Genomic DNA, 16329 nt, shown 5'->3' with positions numbered 1-16329 from the left:
TCTCTTCCCATTGCTCGAGGGTCACCTGCAATTGTGCATTGATAAAGGGATGCGCTTCACTGGCAGTAAGTCCCAGAAACCACAAGCGTTGGAGTCACAGGCAGGTGGCCACGAGGAATTAGCTGAAGACCAGCAGGCAGGAAGCCTTCCACATGCTACCTAAGGGGCGCTCCCGGAACCGCAGGCCCGTGGGAGGAGGGGCTGGGGGCTCAGATCGCCGTGCGTGACTCGGAGCTGTGCCAGGTGGGCGCCAGCTCCAGCACAGCGGCCTGCGGTGGGAGGCGGCCGCTGAGGAGAGGGTGCGAGGCGGGGCCAGGCGGGGCGGAGCCTTGGGCCGCTGCAGTCTGCGCGCGCCCCGGCGCCTAAGCGCTCCTGTGCCCCCGTTGCGCGGAGACGGCGTCTTTCGCGCCCTTCACGGCGCCGACCGGACCGCCGGACTCCAGCGCCTTGGCCCGGCCCGCGAACGCCGAGCACGCGCGGAAACCCTTGAAAGGTAGCACATCTTTCGGGTGTCGCGGGGGCACCGCCGGCGGTAGCGACGTGGGGCGGGATGGGCGCCCTCTTCGGGCCCGGGAGGCTTGTGCTCGCGCCCTGCGCCACGTCTGGGCGGTCACCTGCGGCCCCGTGCCTCGTGGAGCGACCGCTTCAGCCGCCCGGGCCCAGCCGTCCCCGAAGCCGGGGTGAGCGGGACCTGACTCGGGCCCCCAGTGCTGAAGTGCAAGTGCAGCCCCAGGGCGTCCGCTTTCTCGCGGGGCTGGGTTTCCGCAATGCTGGGTGCCCACCCGGCCACCCCATGAACCGCGCGTCTGGCTCTTCGGTGGAGTGAGCCTAGAAAGGGCGGCGTTCGTCCAGTGTTCACTGATACCCGAGGTTGCTTTTTGCACGACTGCTTGCAGCTAACTTCGCAGGAGTTGATAGTTACCACAAAGAAATGTCAAAAAGTAGCCTTCTCGCGAGTTGAAAGCGCTCATCTGTGCGCTTTAAGGTGTTCCGTCTTTGTCTTTGGCGAGTGTGCCTTTTAAGACGCTTCCAAAATAAGAAATTGAAGAAGAAATTATGATTATTTTCTCCCGGAAAAATCTTGCAAAAATGATTTCTGGAAACACCTGTGTTCGTTGTTAGCTCCCTTAGCATGCCCAGCCCGAGGCGGGCTTCCCCTGGCTTGGAAGGCCTCCCCGCGGATGGGCCTTGCTTGCTGTCCTCTCCCTTTTCCCTTCCAGAGTCGGAGACAAGACTTTGGGGTCGATGTGGAGAGAGAAACAGATGCCCTTGGCGCCCCCCATTCAGGGATTTTCACAAACTGCCCAGTTCAGCTTTGCTCCTTGCGTCTCCAAAGGTGTTTTCAATCTACATATATTTGGAAAACTTCAGTTTTCATATGATTTATTTAAAAATAAGCATGCATATTATGTTTATTAGGAAGTAAAAATTTTCTTCTTAAATAGATATGTACTGATACCACAGAGAGACTTGAGTGTAGAAAATTGCTAAACCAGTGACAAAATGCCAGAACACTGCAAAGATGGCAACTTCTGCTTTAGGAAATATTTGACATAAATATTTTTCATCTTTTGTCTCCTTAATACCTGGGTGATATTTTTATTTGATTTGAAATTTTAAAAAGAATTGTAACTTTTAGACTTAGAAGGGAACTTAGAGTCTTATGGGCTGCAAAGTACATAAATCTTTTTGACAGCGTCTCCAACAAATTATGTTTTGTTCGTTGCTTGGATTATATTTAGTAGAAAGAGGTGTTGCCCCATTCTTTTGTTGGAAAACTGTGTGTTTTTACGTGTATTTTGGAGCGCGAGGCTTCGGCCCTCCTGTCCAGGCCATGCTTTCCCTGCCATTGCACTGGTAACTAGGATTCCAGACTCCTTAACATAGACCATCTGCCTGGGGCAACAATCTGATGGCTCATCGTTAAACTTTAGGAAGGAGATTAAATAAAGGACATTTAACCATTATTTCCGTTCATTTTTGCTGCTCCCAACAAATTTATCCACCCTTTTCAGATAATTTTGCATGTATATTCTGTTATCTGTAGTATTCTCCTATTATTTCTATTGTTGTGACCATTGAAAACTTGAAACTATTAAAAGTAACTTTTGGGTATTCATTTCACCAATCTGGAAGAACCTAGTGCAGAGGAGAGCTGCTTCCATGGCCTTTAGTGAGTTGACTGTGGATGGTCAGTCAGTCTTCATCTCATCTGTCTTTGATAATCTTGCCCTCAAGAATACTGTGGGCAATCTCTAAGATACTTTTAGAGATCCCATTCACGTGGTCACCTGATCTACCAAATTAGAAAACACATCAAGAAAGACATTTAAGTTAAGGTGGTTAGTGGAGCTCCTCAGTGCTAATAAACTTGTTTCATACTCTGATATTGTGCTGAAGATCCATGTCCAGCTTTCTCTTTTCTCCCTTTTTGGAAGAATGGCTTATCACTTGGTGGGGTCCTGTATTCTGGTTTTGTTCCCTACCTGTCCTCAACATTCTCGTGACTATGAGACAGCCATCACGTTCCTTCAGCAACCAGAGAAGTAATTCATCTGATTCAGAAGACTTCAGTGAACTGATCTAAGTAGTGGTGCACTATCTTCTTATTGGTCTTAGGTAGCAACTCCCTATTGATATGTCAGTATTATGTCAGTATTCTCACATGAAGAATGGCCTATTGGCACAGAAATTAGCCATAAATGTAACTCAGGAGAAAAGTTTCTGCATTAAATAAAATTGTGTGTTACCTGATTTGAGGAATAACTAGTAACTCAACTTGTCTTTCTTTTATTTTTGGTGTTTCACTGAAAGTGTGCCCTGGAGTTCCTTTCCCTCTACTTCTGGAATAAAGGAAGGACAGCCAACCGTGGCATTATCTGAAAAACTGTGGAACAGTAGGTGGCAGTGAGGAAATCAAATGGTAGATCCTGAGCTCAAATACATTCTGCTAGCCTGTCCTCCCCAGTTCTGCTTTAGGAGTTGGCTTCAGAGAGAAATGGAAAATTAGCAGGTGGTAGACAGTAGAGTTTTAAGGGAACTGTTTAGTAAATTAATAGGTTGCCTTGTTTACCTCCTCTGTGTAGTTGAGTTTGGTTTACAAAAGTAGTAGAATGTATTTATTTATTTTTACCTTACGACATTTATTCATGATGCCAAGGCTGTGAGTTTTATCCTGCTGTAAACCTATATTACTATTTTCTTCAGTTTCCATAGACTTTCCTGCTAACTCTGACAAGTCATTTTCCTGAAATTTGGCAAACCTCAAAGACAGTATGACTGAAATCAATGCCATCTCTATCACTATATATGAAATGATTTTTAAATATGAAGCATATATTCTATTAACAGCGACTAGTCCAACTATATTCATATGGGAATGATAAAATAATAAAAATCACATGTCTGCCTCTTTACTATAACTGTAATGGTATTATGCGCTGCTAAAATCTGGAACTGGAAGATTTACAAAGCCTATAAACAAATAATTGTGGTCATGAATTCTCTCACATTTGTTGTAGTATCTCTCTATAGACATTAATTAAAATGTGGATTCTTAGAGTCCATTCACTCTTTGACCCATAGACTTGGTAGAGCCTCAAGAATAATTTCTGGGAATCGTAACAAGATTTCCACTAACCACGCTAGTTTTTTGGAGTTTGTTTTTGTTTTTGTTTTATTTTATTTTGTTTTGTTTTAGTTTTTGAGACAGGGTCTCACTCTGTTGCCCAGACTAGAGTGCAGTGGCGTGATCTCAGCTCACCGCAACTGCTGCCTTCCTGCCTCAGCCTCCCAAGTAGCTGGGATTACAGGCGTGCACCACTACCACCCAGCTAATTTTTGTATTCTTAGTAGAGGCGGGATTTCACCATTTAGGCCGGGCTGATCTTGAACTCCTGACCTGAAATGATGCACCCGCCTCGGCCTCCCAAAGTGCTGGGATTACAGGCGTGAGCCACCGCACCTGGCGGGGCTAGTTTTTTAATGAACAACAACAAAAAATAGTTTTAGAATCAATAATTTCCTAACAAAATCCTTCAATATACAGAGTGATATATAAAGAGCCTAAGCATAGAAATTACTGGATGTTTATTTATGTATTCTGATGAATGTGTTTTTGTGGTATTTTACCAAGATAAGAAGTGAAATCAAATAGATGTTGGTGAGTACCCCACGGCAACCATTGCTTCATTTCATTGGTTTAGAGTGAACTCTAATCTGGAAGCCTTCCTTAGGTAAGAAAGGCTTGAAAAAGAAATGATCAACTTTTTAAATGGTCACATATCTTTAGGCTAGACTGTTCAGATTAACGTCTTCAAGCTAATAAAGATCAATTTGTCTAAAATATATTTTACAATATACATAGCTATAAAATTACATGAAATTTTTGATTTGTGGATGAGTATAATCTTTATGCTTTGAAGATTATACAACTTAAAAGAAAATTAAAATATTATTTTTAAGAAGTTACTGGTATTAATATAATACCCCTAATTACTTATTGCAATTCTATTATCAGTGAATTGGCAATTTAATGATATTATTAAATAATTTTAACAATCCATGCCACATACAATGAGATTTAATATATAGCACAGTCCCTCTGTTTAGAACTGCCAGGTAGTTTTCTAACCTGGCATTTGAGTGATGTCTTTATGTGAGCATCACTGGTTTTCAAGTAAATGATTCTATTAAGAGTAACTTCTTTATAAAAACTTAGTGAAAATTTATCCATTTTGTAGATTTCCAAGTGATACGGTTACAAGCAAAATGTCATTGACTATGCTCCACATCAGAGTTTAGAATCCAGCATCTGTTCTTGTACCTTTCAGTATTAAGGAGTTAGCACTGAAGAGTAGTAGATCAGGCCTTTTAAAATAGCATATGCTTTGAATTCTTGGTAGTCAGCAGTCTCACATGGTCTACATAGTATTGCTGGACAGGGCCTGAGTCATGCCTGTAACTGGTTTAGTCAGACTAAAATGTGTGTAGTAGCTCTTTTGCCTGATGCTTGAGATGCAGCTTTGCAACTATTTTTGCTTCCAATTTCAGTTTTCCAAACCCTAAAGATGACTTTTCATTGTGTTCAATGACTTTACAGGTCATTCCTGCTTCTGGGATCAAACTCTATGTTGTGCTTAAGAAATGTGTCACATCAGACACAGTGAATCATAAGACAGAGATTGTTTCTTATTACATAAATATTTTATTAGATTTCAAGGTGTGTTTCAGTTATGACACTGAATCTTCCCTGTGTACATTCCTAATATTGCAGGGGTTAAAGGAGGGTTATATAGTTAACCAAAGTTCAGTAAAGTTCAGAACCACTCTTACCATTATTTTATTTTGCCTTTCAAATAATTGCATACTTAAAATACTTTGTATTCTTATATAAAATATATGTACAAGATGACCATATATACTTGGACATATCTGGACTTCAAATTTGCTAGAACTTAGTTGCGTCCCAAGCTGGCTAGTATCTAGAGATTCATCATTTCTGTTTGAGGGGTAAGAACGCTCATTCCTTGGCTGCTTTACTGGAGAGGATCAGGTGTGTTGCTTGAACTAAGACTTTGTCCCTGCCATATCTAACTGCTCTGAGCTTCTGTGTCCTGGCTATCATCTGAAAATTGTTGCAGATCATTTGAGTTTTTGTTAGAATTTTGATTTAAGTAATGAAAACAGTTCAGAAAACTGCACTGAACAATTTAATATAGCAACACAGACTACAACTAAACTATCTGCTGGTACTTTAATCCTCACATTGATCTTATAGGTACTTTTCTTGTTGGAGATGAGGAAACTGAGGCTTAGAGTAATTTGTTCTGACAAGATCATATGGTTAGTAAGTAGCAGAGTAGGGACTTATCTAGACCTATGCTTTTAATTGTGTTTTACTATCTCCCAGACCTCCCAGGTTTTTGTGTATGTGTTTTTTTGTTTGTTTGTTTGTTTGTTTAGCACAATTACAATGTGATACTTCCTCCTTTGAAATTAAAATACAATAATTGACTAGAAAAAAAAAAAAACCTGGGACATACACTGCTTCCTTGGACATTTCCTCCTGGAAGCCTCCCAAGCCACCTCCTCCACACACAAACTCAATCACGTGCATCCTCTTTTCTTTCCATTGAAACTTATCCCAACTTTGGTCCTAGCATTTATCACTGTATTTCACCATTTGACCATAGGTATTTGAGAACAGGTTTGTACTTCTTTATCTCTGTATGCCCAGCACGAGGTAGCACCTATCCATGCGTGAAAGTGGAAGATACCTACTAAAATTATATTAATTAAACAATTTTTCATTTTCTAATGTTATTCTGTACAGTTAGAGTGCCAATATTTGGTAGAAATGTGAAAAAACTATCAGACACTGAACATTTTCCAATGTTTACAGAATGAAGAGGAACAGTTTATCTGTTGAGAATAAAATTGTCCAGTTGTCAGGAGCAGTGAAACAGCCAAAACTTGGGTTCTACTCTTCTCTCAACCAGACTCATACGCACACGGTTCATCTAGACTGGGGGAGTTTGCCTCACCATGTAGTATTACGAATTTTTCAGTATCTTCCTTTACTAGATTGGGCCCGTGCATCTTCTGTATGTAGGAGATGGAATGAAGTTTTTCATATTCTTGACCTTTGGAGAAAGTTTGAATTTGAACTGAACCAGTCAGCTACTTCATATTTTAAGTCCACTCATCCTGATCTCATTCAGCAGATCATTAAAAAGCATTCTGCCCATCTTCAATATGTCAGCTTTTTTTTTTTTTTTTTTTTTGAGACGGAGTCTCACTCTGTCGCCCTGGCTGGAGTGCAGTGGCTGGATCTCAGCTCACTGCAAGCTCCACCTCCCGGGTTCACGCCATTCTCCTGCCTCAGCCTCCCGAGTAGCTGGGACTACAGGCGCCCGCCACCTCGCCCAAAGGTGGCGGCTAGTTTTTTGTTTTTTGTTTTTTTTAGTAGAGACGGGGTTTCACCATGTTAGCCAGGATGGTCTCGATCTCCTGACCTCGTGATCCGCCCGCCTCAGCCTCCCAAAGTGCTGGGATTACAGGCTTGAGCCACCGCGCCCGGCCTTAATATGTCAGCTTTAAGGTAAGAAAAATGAGCATTAAATGGAAACCATGACTTATATTTTGTTAACAATGCTTTTGTATATCTAGAGCCTTATTTTAAGGCAGTCAGTGAGTTTTGCAAAGCATTTTATCCGAAGCGGTTTCCTGTTTTTCTACAGTTATTTGCATTGATTGAAGTGTAGAACTTGAACTGTAATTGAAAAACTTAAAATGCAGTTTCCATCATTTGTATGTTGTTATTAAAATTCAGGTAATTGTAAAAGATTTGAAAATATGAAGTGCTTGGAAAGCTAATTTGTCATCATCTGTTTTTCATTTTATAGTCAGACATTTTGTACGAAGAAAAAATACTCATTTATACAATAGCTCAAAGGAATGAATAAGATTTTGCAATTGAATTCTACTAAATAATTACATTGCCATTATTTCTGATAAATTATCTTCAGGAAATTATTTGAGATTAAAAATTGTCTAGGTTGACAGTAGTGTCGAGTCAGCAGAAGCTGCCTGTGGTATACTCTCTCAGCTGGTAAATTGTTCCATCCAGACCTTGGGCTTGATTTCAACAGCCAAGCCAAGTTTCATGAATGTATCAGAGGTAAGGATACATAAGCATTTTTGGTGAACTGTACCAAAATCCCTAAAGACTGCCAAACTAGGCAAAAGCCATTTTTTCCTAAAGACAGACCATCTCCTATTTGTATTCAAAGTACTATTTCAAGCTGTTTTCTGTTGACTAGCACTTATTTTTGCAAAAATAGTTTATGCATGTTTTCATTCTTTAGATGTATTTTGTAACTGTAGTCATTTTTCCCACAGTGTCATTAATATAAAATTTGGATATTGTGCTTATTCTATTTAAATAACAATTTATGTAGTTACTTTGAACATAGAGCATGTAGAGGCAATAGTGAATGTTTTTCCTGTGATTCTGTGGCCTCTCTTTTGGAGGTGGAACAATATAATATTTAACTAAATGAACTATGCTTGTTAGCATGATGTTCACATTCATGCTGTAGGAACTCCAAAAGAAAAGTGGCTTAAAAACATGATCAAAGTATATTTCTCTCACATTAAAGAAACTGAGAGGTGAGAGTCCATAGCTGGTATGAAGGTGGTAGGAACCTAGGTTTCTTCCAGCCGCTCCACTCTCTCCAAGGTGTTTCTTCAAGATGACCATCTGAGCTCCAACCATCATGTCCTTGCTCTGGGGGATAGGGTGTTAGAAATGGGGGAAGAAGGGTGTGCCTTCTCCTTGTCAAGGAGACCACCCATAAGTACTACACAGTGTTTTCTGTTTACCTCTAAGTCTGACCACACCGGATTCCAGGGAGTCTGGGGAATCTTTGAGCTGGGTGGCAGTGTGCCCAGCTAAAAATTGGGACTGATTTAACAAACAAAGGAAGAATGGTTGCCAGGAAGCAACCAGCAACGCTCTGCCATAGAAACTAATACCGTATTCTCCTCGTTCAGGCTTCAACCTGAATGCCGTCTCCTTGGAGAGCCCCTCCTTAACTGTGAAAATGGTACCCCCTGCTCCAGTAATAATGTACTCTACTGTTACATTATTTTTATCTTCTTCGTGTCATTCATCAGTACTTGAAACCACCTTATATTTTTAATGTGTTTATTCTCTTCTCCTTACACCAAACATAAACTCATTGAAGGCAGAGATTCTATTTTGTTTACCATTGTAAACCTAGAGTCAGAATAGTGCCTGATATATGACAGGCATTAAATTATGGTAGTTGGTAAAGCTGGCTGATGGAAATTTTCCTATGGAAGAAGATAGAGGAATAGCAGCATCTCTCTTATAAACTGGGTCATGGCACTCTTCTAGCCAGTATTTCTGCTGGCCTGTTTATCTTCTAAAGGGATGGGCTGAAAAAAATGGGTCATTTAGGGATTAGAGTAATGTAAGTAATCCGATGAAATTTACCACTTCTAGATAGTTATTTCCTTGTTTATGAACTACAGAATCAGATTACCCTGAAATTCTTCTTATATTCTAAAAGCTGTCTCTAATGTTGCACATCAGCTTCTAGGGCCAGCTTCTAGGTTAGCTGATACAGTCACCAGAGCTAGATACCAGGAATTAATTAGCAAGCTTCATTTCAAGCTCTGCCTCTATTGTTTAAAGTGAGCTCTGTGGCTTCTGGCAAGGTCATGGATCTCTCTGAGACTCAGTTTTTTAAATCTGTAAACTAAGGAAAAATAAAAGTATAGCATTTTGGTAAGCATAAATAGTACTAAACTAATACATTGTTATAATAATGAAATATGTACTCTAATGGTTTTTAAAGTCGTCCTTCAGGACTAAAGCAGTCAGTTGAAAGTTGATTAAAGGGAAACTAAACCTTGTGTTTATATTTCCCTAATAATTTTGGCACCATAAAATTTACTGAAGAAGTCTAGCCTTCTACCATTTCAAAATTTGTGTAAACCAGTTTACAATTAGTGTAAATCAATAAGTTTTCTTATAAATTAATGAACATTTATAACCAATTTGGTCATTCTGTTAGGCAAAATAGAACCTTTGGTAGAATCCAACTTGATTGATTTTGAAAAGGGAAAAATGATCATGTACAGATTTGGTTTCCAGACTTTCTATCTTTGCCAAAAGATACTGAATCTGAAAATTTCTGAAGTTCTACTCATTTTCAGGTCAAACTAGAAGTAAACTTTAGTCTGTCAGTCTTCAAAGCATTTACAGACTTGGATTTACTTTGGATAATTTGCTAGGAAAAGGGTGTCACTGAAGATTGTGAAATCTTATAAAATGAATTAAAATCTCATTTATTCATTCAACAAATTTTTATCCTCCATTTGCCATGCTATGTGCCAGATACTATTTTAGGTGCTAGACATATGGGAGTGGATAAATCAGATAAAAATTCTGTTTCTTCTAGGGTAGGGGTCAAAAAGATTCAGATAGCAAATATTTCAGGCTTTGGGGGCCAACTAGTTACACCGCGACTAGTCAACTCTAACACTGGAGTCTGAAAGCAGACACAGATACACAGACAATATTTAAATAACGGGCATGACTGTGTTCCCATCAGACAGTATTTAGGGATACTGAAATTCAAGTTTCATGTAATTTTCATGTCATAAAATGCTATTCTTTAAATAATTTTTCCAACCATTTAAAAATACAAAAACCATTCTTTGTGAGCCATACAGAAACAGACCATAGGCTGGATTTGGCAAGTTGTCTGTAATCTACCAACCCCTGTTCTAGGAAATAAATATACAATAATTATGTCCTTTTAATATTGAAAACCAAATCCTTAATTGAAGTAATCGGAAGACATGTTTTATGAAATCTTTGAAGCTTTTTTCCTCACTATTTCATTTATCAATTATAAAAAGTATAAAACTATACTTCATTATAAAAATATCTTCTACTGGAAAATGATTCTGTGGAAACAGCCATATGTTCATGGTTCTTACTATGTTATCGTTAGTATGTATTGATATGGTTTTAGTGAATTTCTTAAAGCTGTACATTTTAAAATAATGTTTTCATAATTTTTTCTTATGGCCATGCAAGTCTCATTTTGTGTCAGCACTTACAGTTGTTTTTATCAATTCAAAATCGTTATCATCAATCAAAATTGAAGATACACCGGTGGATGATCCTTCATTGAAGATTCTTGTGGCCAATAATAGTGACACTCTAAGACTTCTAAAAATGAGTAACTGTCCTCATGTTTCATCTGATGGTGGGTTACATTTTTTAAAGCTAGAATGATATGATATTTTTATTACAATAACTATAAAGATGCAGTTTCTTTTTGAAAATTATATTCCTATGAATCATAAATTATTTAAGTAAGTTTTTTCGAAAGATTTCTTAATCTGCAAGGTATAGTAACCTCCTGAGATATTTTAATTTTACATATATACATATGATTTTCATTATATACTTAATACCTCCTGGCAGACATGCTCTCAGAAGTTGTTAGATAGCTTTTTCACAATTAATGAATAATTAATATCAAATTTAAATTTACAAAATACTGTATTAGGATCAGTATGATTCTTTGTTCTTAAGAATTTTCCCCAACTTCCCACAGGAATTCTTTGTGTAGCTGATCATTGTCAAGGCCTTAGAGAACTGGTGTTGAATTATTACATCCTAACTGATGAACTTCTCCTTGCACTGTCAAGTGAGACTCATGTTAACCTTGAACATCTTCGAATTGAGGTTGTGAGTGAAAATCCTGGACAGATTAAATTTCATGCTATTAAAAAACACAGTTGGGATGCACTTATTAAACATTCCCCTAGAGTTAATGTTGTTATGTACTTCTTTTTATGTGAAGCGGAATTTGAGATGTTCTTCAAAGAAGAAACCCCTGTTACTCACCTTTATTTTGGTTGTTCAGTCAGCAAAGTGGTTTTAGGACAGATAGGTCTCAACTGTCCTCGACTGACTGAGTTAGTGGTGTGTGCTAATGGTCTTCAGCCTCTTGATAATGAACTTATTTGTGTTGCTGAACACTGTACAAACCTAACAGCCTTGGGCCTCAGCGAATGTGAAGTCAGCTGCAGTGCCTTCGTCGAGTTCGTAAGACTGTGTGGGAGAAGGCTAACACAGCTCTCTATAATGGAGGAAGTTTTGATCCCTGATGAGGATTATAGCCTAGATGAAATTCCTACTGAAGTCTCCAAATACCTGGGAAGAGTATGGTTCCCTGATGTGATGCTTCTCTGGTAATTGGCTACCAAAGATTCCGAAATTGTTGTTGTTTTTTTAGATCAGTATGATTAGCTGCTTTCTATCTAAGCAAATGTAAATTTTAAAATGTGTTGCTGCCATATTTTAGGTCAAATATTTGATTGTTTGCAAACTGTCTTAATGGATTGCTGCAGAAACATTTGAAAAAAAAATAAGAAATTTGAAAAGCAGGGAATTGCTGTAAATAGGGCACAAGCCCTGTATGTGGATTAGATGGTTGATATGCCAAAAACTGCAGATGGTTTCTAAGTAGATTTCTCAGCTTTCCTTGAAGGCATATTGTAGCTTGCTAAGTAAATGTGTAATATTGAACTTGGATTCCGTAAGTTATGTCATTTACTTTATTACATTGTTTTATTTGATTCTATTTTATCTTGGTATTAATATATTTTATAAAATATAAAATATTTTAAAGCTTATTTAATTATAACATTTTTAGCACTATATGAGATCATCTTGTGATTCAATAAATAACTTCTAATTTCCAAGGTACTTCAGATTCTACTTTATTATATTGAGAGATAATGGACATTCGATTAAAATTTTAAAATACTAACTCATTTCATAATGATACTGATGTGAAAAGAGAAGAGATACTCATTCTGATTGTTAGTTGGTAGCCTATTTGAATAAAGCAGTAAATGCTGCAGGATGTGTTTGGGAGGGAGTCAGCATTCGCTGCCTCTTGCTATGGATCTGGAACTGTGCCAGATCCTCTGCATAAGTGATCTTAGAATTTAATTAGCAACACAGTTAGAACTCCTTAGTGGCTGCTTATTGTCTTAAGGGTGAAGATCTAGCCTTAAAATAACCCACAAGGCCCTGCAAGGTCTGGTCCCTCCCTGCTGCTTTTGCCTCATTTCCCATCAAGTTGCCCCTTGCCCTTTGGTTCTCACTTCCTCTCAGTTCCTCAGAACTGCCCTGCACCCTCTAGTCACAAGGAATTGACTCGTACCTCTCTCTGCCTGGCTTACTCTCTGTGCTCCTCAGATCTTTCCTCTAGCTGTATGTCCTTGATCATAGAAGCCTTCCTCGACACCCGGCGCATTCCCCACTCATAGGTCAGATCCATGTTGTGCACTCTGTGCCGTGCACTCAGCACCCTGGCTTTACTGTGCGGCACTTATCCCTGTTATAATTCATCACCTACTGGTCTGATTATTACGAGTTTGTTCCATTACACTGTAAACTCCATCAGTGCAATATCATTGCTGGTTTTTGCTCCCTAGAATCGGCCATGCTAGTGGTTTTATCCCCAGAATCGGCCGTGCTAGTGGTTAGCACATAGTAAGCACTCAGTAAATTTTACTTAAGTACTTTGGTTTTCAGGCTTGTTCCACTCAGTTCGCCCCACAGTATCTTAAATTTCTAAGAAATCAATTAAAGTAAAAAGAGACAAATATGTTCATCACTTTCCAGTTTGGGATATTAGGAAAAAATTATGTTTTTTTGTTTTGTTTTGTTTTTTACCTATTAAGCAATTAGAATACATTGTGATGTGTAAATGGAGATTTAAAAAAATAGCACTTTTATATCCCTGTATTTAGAGACTATGTTTGTATGTACATTCTCACCACTGTTCCATGTTATTTCTCACTGTAACCTCTGTCAGGCTTCTCATATCTACCTATATGTTCCTCCCTCTCAGAACAGTATTGCTACATTAGTAAGTACTCCATAAATGCTAGTGGAGCTGATTTTACTGGTTAAAAAGTAGAACCAATTTCTTCAGGACTGGGGTGGTATTACAATTACAGATAGTATAATTTATACCTTAAGATTTCAGGAGGATACAGAAGCATCATATAATAGGGGACTTAAAACTGGATTAGGGGCCGGGTGCGGTGGTTCATGCCTATAATCCCAGCACTTTGGGAGGCCGAGGCGGGTGGATCACAAGGTCAGGAGTTTGACACCAGCCTGACCAATACGGTGAAACCCTGTCTCTACTAAAAATACAGAAATTAGCCTGGCGTGGTGGCAGTCACCTGTAGTTCCAGCTACTCGGGAGGCTGAGACAGGAGAATCACTTGAACCCGGGAGGCAGAGGTTGCAGTGAGCCAAGATTGCACCACTGTACTCCAGCCTGGGCGACAGAGCGAGGCTCCATCTCAAAACAAAACAAAACAAAAAACTTGATTAGGATAACAGGACAAACAAATAGCTTGATAGAGATGGAGTTGGGGATCAGAGCAGTGGTGGACATTCTGAAGGGATAACTCTACCATGATATGTTCTAGGAGGGGTTGGGAGTATACATGCCTGAATGGTCAGGTGATAGAATGCCAGTGGAGTTTGCACTGAGGATAATGGAGCAAAACAGGAACTAGAGAAGGGAGGTTGGGGGTGAGTTTTTCTCCATTGTCAACTAGTATGGAGAGATGATGAGTACCATTGGCCTCTTCTACATAGAATGAGAAGTTGCTGCTCTAAATCGTGCTTTTTAGTGGCCCAGTAGTTGAACCTAGTGAACTAAGCATATAATGAATCTTAGAGCAAAACTCAGAGTAAATCTAAGTTCATGAACTCATGTAAATTACCTTGATTGGTCTGACTTACTGGGTAAGTAAATGGAAGAGGAAAACATTTCTACAACAGCCAAAAACAAGACAAGAACTTACAGAGTATTTTTAATGTTTTGTCTAATGAAAATGTCTTTACTTTGGAAGTCTGTGAAAAGTACTGTTTATTTAAAACTAGTGGATTCTAGATAAAGGACTTTGACATTAGATGGATTTCAAACTTTAGTCTTTGGAGAATATTTTAGTTCTGTAAGCAAACTTTTTCATGTTAAAAACATTTGCATTTGTTAGGTGATTCTGGAGAAGTTTGGATAATTTTGTGGGCAAAAATTTGGTAAACAGAGAGAGTGGGGGAAAGGTCTTACTGTTTGTGCTGAAGAAACACAAAAATAGGATGCTCATATTTTTTGTTTTTCCTTCCTTGTGATCCTTGCTGGCCTCATTTGTATTGTACCGAATGTGGGAGAGGTGAGGCAGGAGACAAGCCAGTTTTTCATGGGTATTTATTATTATGAATAACATGTCACAGAGGCAATAGGCATGTGATTACTGTAATATGCCACTGAGTGTGATAAATGTCAAATGCATGCAAGGATTCTTCCCTTTGTAGCCTGGCCTCTTAAATTGGCCACTTATCTCCTTCTTTTTCTTCTATTAAATTTATCTCTTGAAGATAAAACATTTTCAAAGTAAATATTGATTTTATTCACATTATTAATGTATAGCTATCAAACCTGACAGAATATTTAGTATCACAGTTTTTGAAGTGTATATTATCATGGTTACTAATGAAAAATAAGTTTCTCCATACTATTACCCCTCTGTCATTCAAACCTTTATAATATTTTTATACTTAAGTCAAATGTTTTGACATCCAAACCTAAAAGACAAGCGGGAAAAAAACACGGATTTGTTGTTGCACTAGAGGGCGCCATATTCCAGTTCTTCCTGAGAAAGAAGTCCTTTGGTCCAAAGTTTGCATTTCCATTGAGCAGATGCTGAGGGGAAGGCAATGTCCCTGCTCTACCTTGAGAAATTTCACCATTCCAGGTCATGAGTCTGGTTTTTAAAACAATATCCATATCCACCTGTGTTTTGCCTCCTAAATAATCAGAAGGATGATTATTTAGATAACTAAGCATAGATTTTGTTGTTCAAATATTTCAGAGCTTCTTTTAAAATTGCCTTTAAGAGCTGATGTGGTATTTCCTTTTTGTGTGTCCTCAATGGAGTACAGCATTTATTTTTTGAAAGCCAAATTTCTGGAAACAACCTAAAGTTATTTGGTACCAAGGAGATGCATATTCAAATCAGATAGTGCTAGATATGGTTTGCCATTGAAAGTAATGGCAAAACCCGTGATTACTTTTGCACCAACCTAACAGATCTAAGAAGGTGCTGATTGTATGACATAGATTCTCAACTACCTGAGAGTCATCATGATAACTCTTTCTTCCTGGCCACCCACTGCAAGTCTTGTTGCTTCTGTGACATGTTATTCATAATAATAAATGCCCATGAAATCACCTCCCAACTGCAAAACTATAGCACTGGTAGTAACTTAAATCTTTCTGTGTGATCCTCCCTATCTAGTTATGAGTTAACTAGAGTTCATTATTTTCTTGCTTCCCTTTTTATATGATTTTGTTATATAAAAAGGAAATTGTATTTTAATTTTAACTTTTAATTTTATAAAAAGAATGTCGTGTGTTATGTGATCTTCTGGACTTTTGTAAACTTAAAATTATATTGTCATGATTCATTCAGGTCATTATGTTTAGCTGAAGTTCATTTATTGTGACTGCTGTGAACTATTACATTCTATAACTTTGAGATTATTTATTGATTTCACTGTTGATGGTCATTTGGGTCATTGAAGGTTTTGCTGTGAAAAATAGTGATACCATGAACATTCTCGTACATATGTCCAGATACACAAATGCAGCCATTTCTCTAACAATAAACTTCAGTTAATTATGT

General features: G+C 38.5%; 1 protein-coding gene across 1 annotated transcript; it reads left to right on the top strand.

Moving 5' to 3' along the window:
• The first annotated feature begins 318 nt into the window (after positions 1–318).
• LOC111530649 (putative F-box/LRR-repeat protein 21) lies at positions 319–11964 on the top strand. The gene is made up of 8 exons (XM_023197939.1): positions 319–493; positions 4136–4235; positions 5102–5221; positions 6404–6762; positions 7171–7259; positions 7559–7681; positions 10637–10808; positions 11163–11964. Exons 4-8 carry the CDS (start codon positions 6405–6407, stop codon positions 11804–11806), a joined length of 1386 nt encoding a protein of 461 aa, XP_023053707.1. The 5' UTR covers positions 319–493; positions 4136–4235; positions 5102–5221; position 6404; the 3' UTR covers positions 11807–11964.
• Positions 11965–16329: the final 4365 nt, after the last annotated feature.

This window comes from Piliocolobus tephrosceles, chromosome 4, assembly GCF_002776525.5.
Source record: "Piliocolobus tephrosceles isolate RC106 chromosome 4, ASM277652v3, whole genome shotgun sequence".
Classification (NCBI taxonomy): domain Eukaryota; kingdom Metazoa; phylum Chordata; class Mammalia; order Primates; family Cercopithecidae; genus Piliocolobus; species Piliocolobus tephrosceles.
Note: the sequence above shows the minus strand (reverse complement) of the source record. Positions and strands in the feature narration are given on the sequence as shown.

Coding starts and splice junctions, on each gene's coding strand:
- LOC111530649 (XM_023197939.1), top strand. CDS start 6,405: ATGAAGAGGAACAGTTTATCTGTTGAGAATAAAATTGTCCAGTTGTCA. Junction 7,260..7,558: donor AGTTATTTGCATTGATTGAA/GTGTAGAACTTG, acceptor AAAATTGTCTAG/GTTGACAGTAGTGTCGAGTC. Junction 10,809..11,162: donor TCCTCATGTTTCATCTGATG/GTGGGTTACATT, acceptor AACTTCCCACAG/GAATTCTTTGTGTAGCTGAT.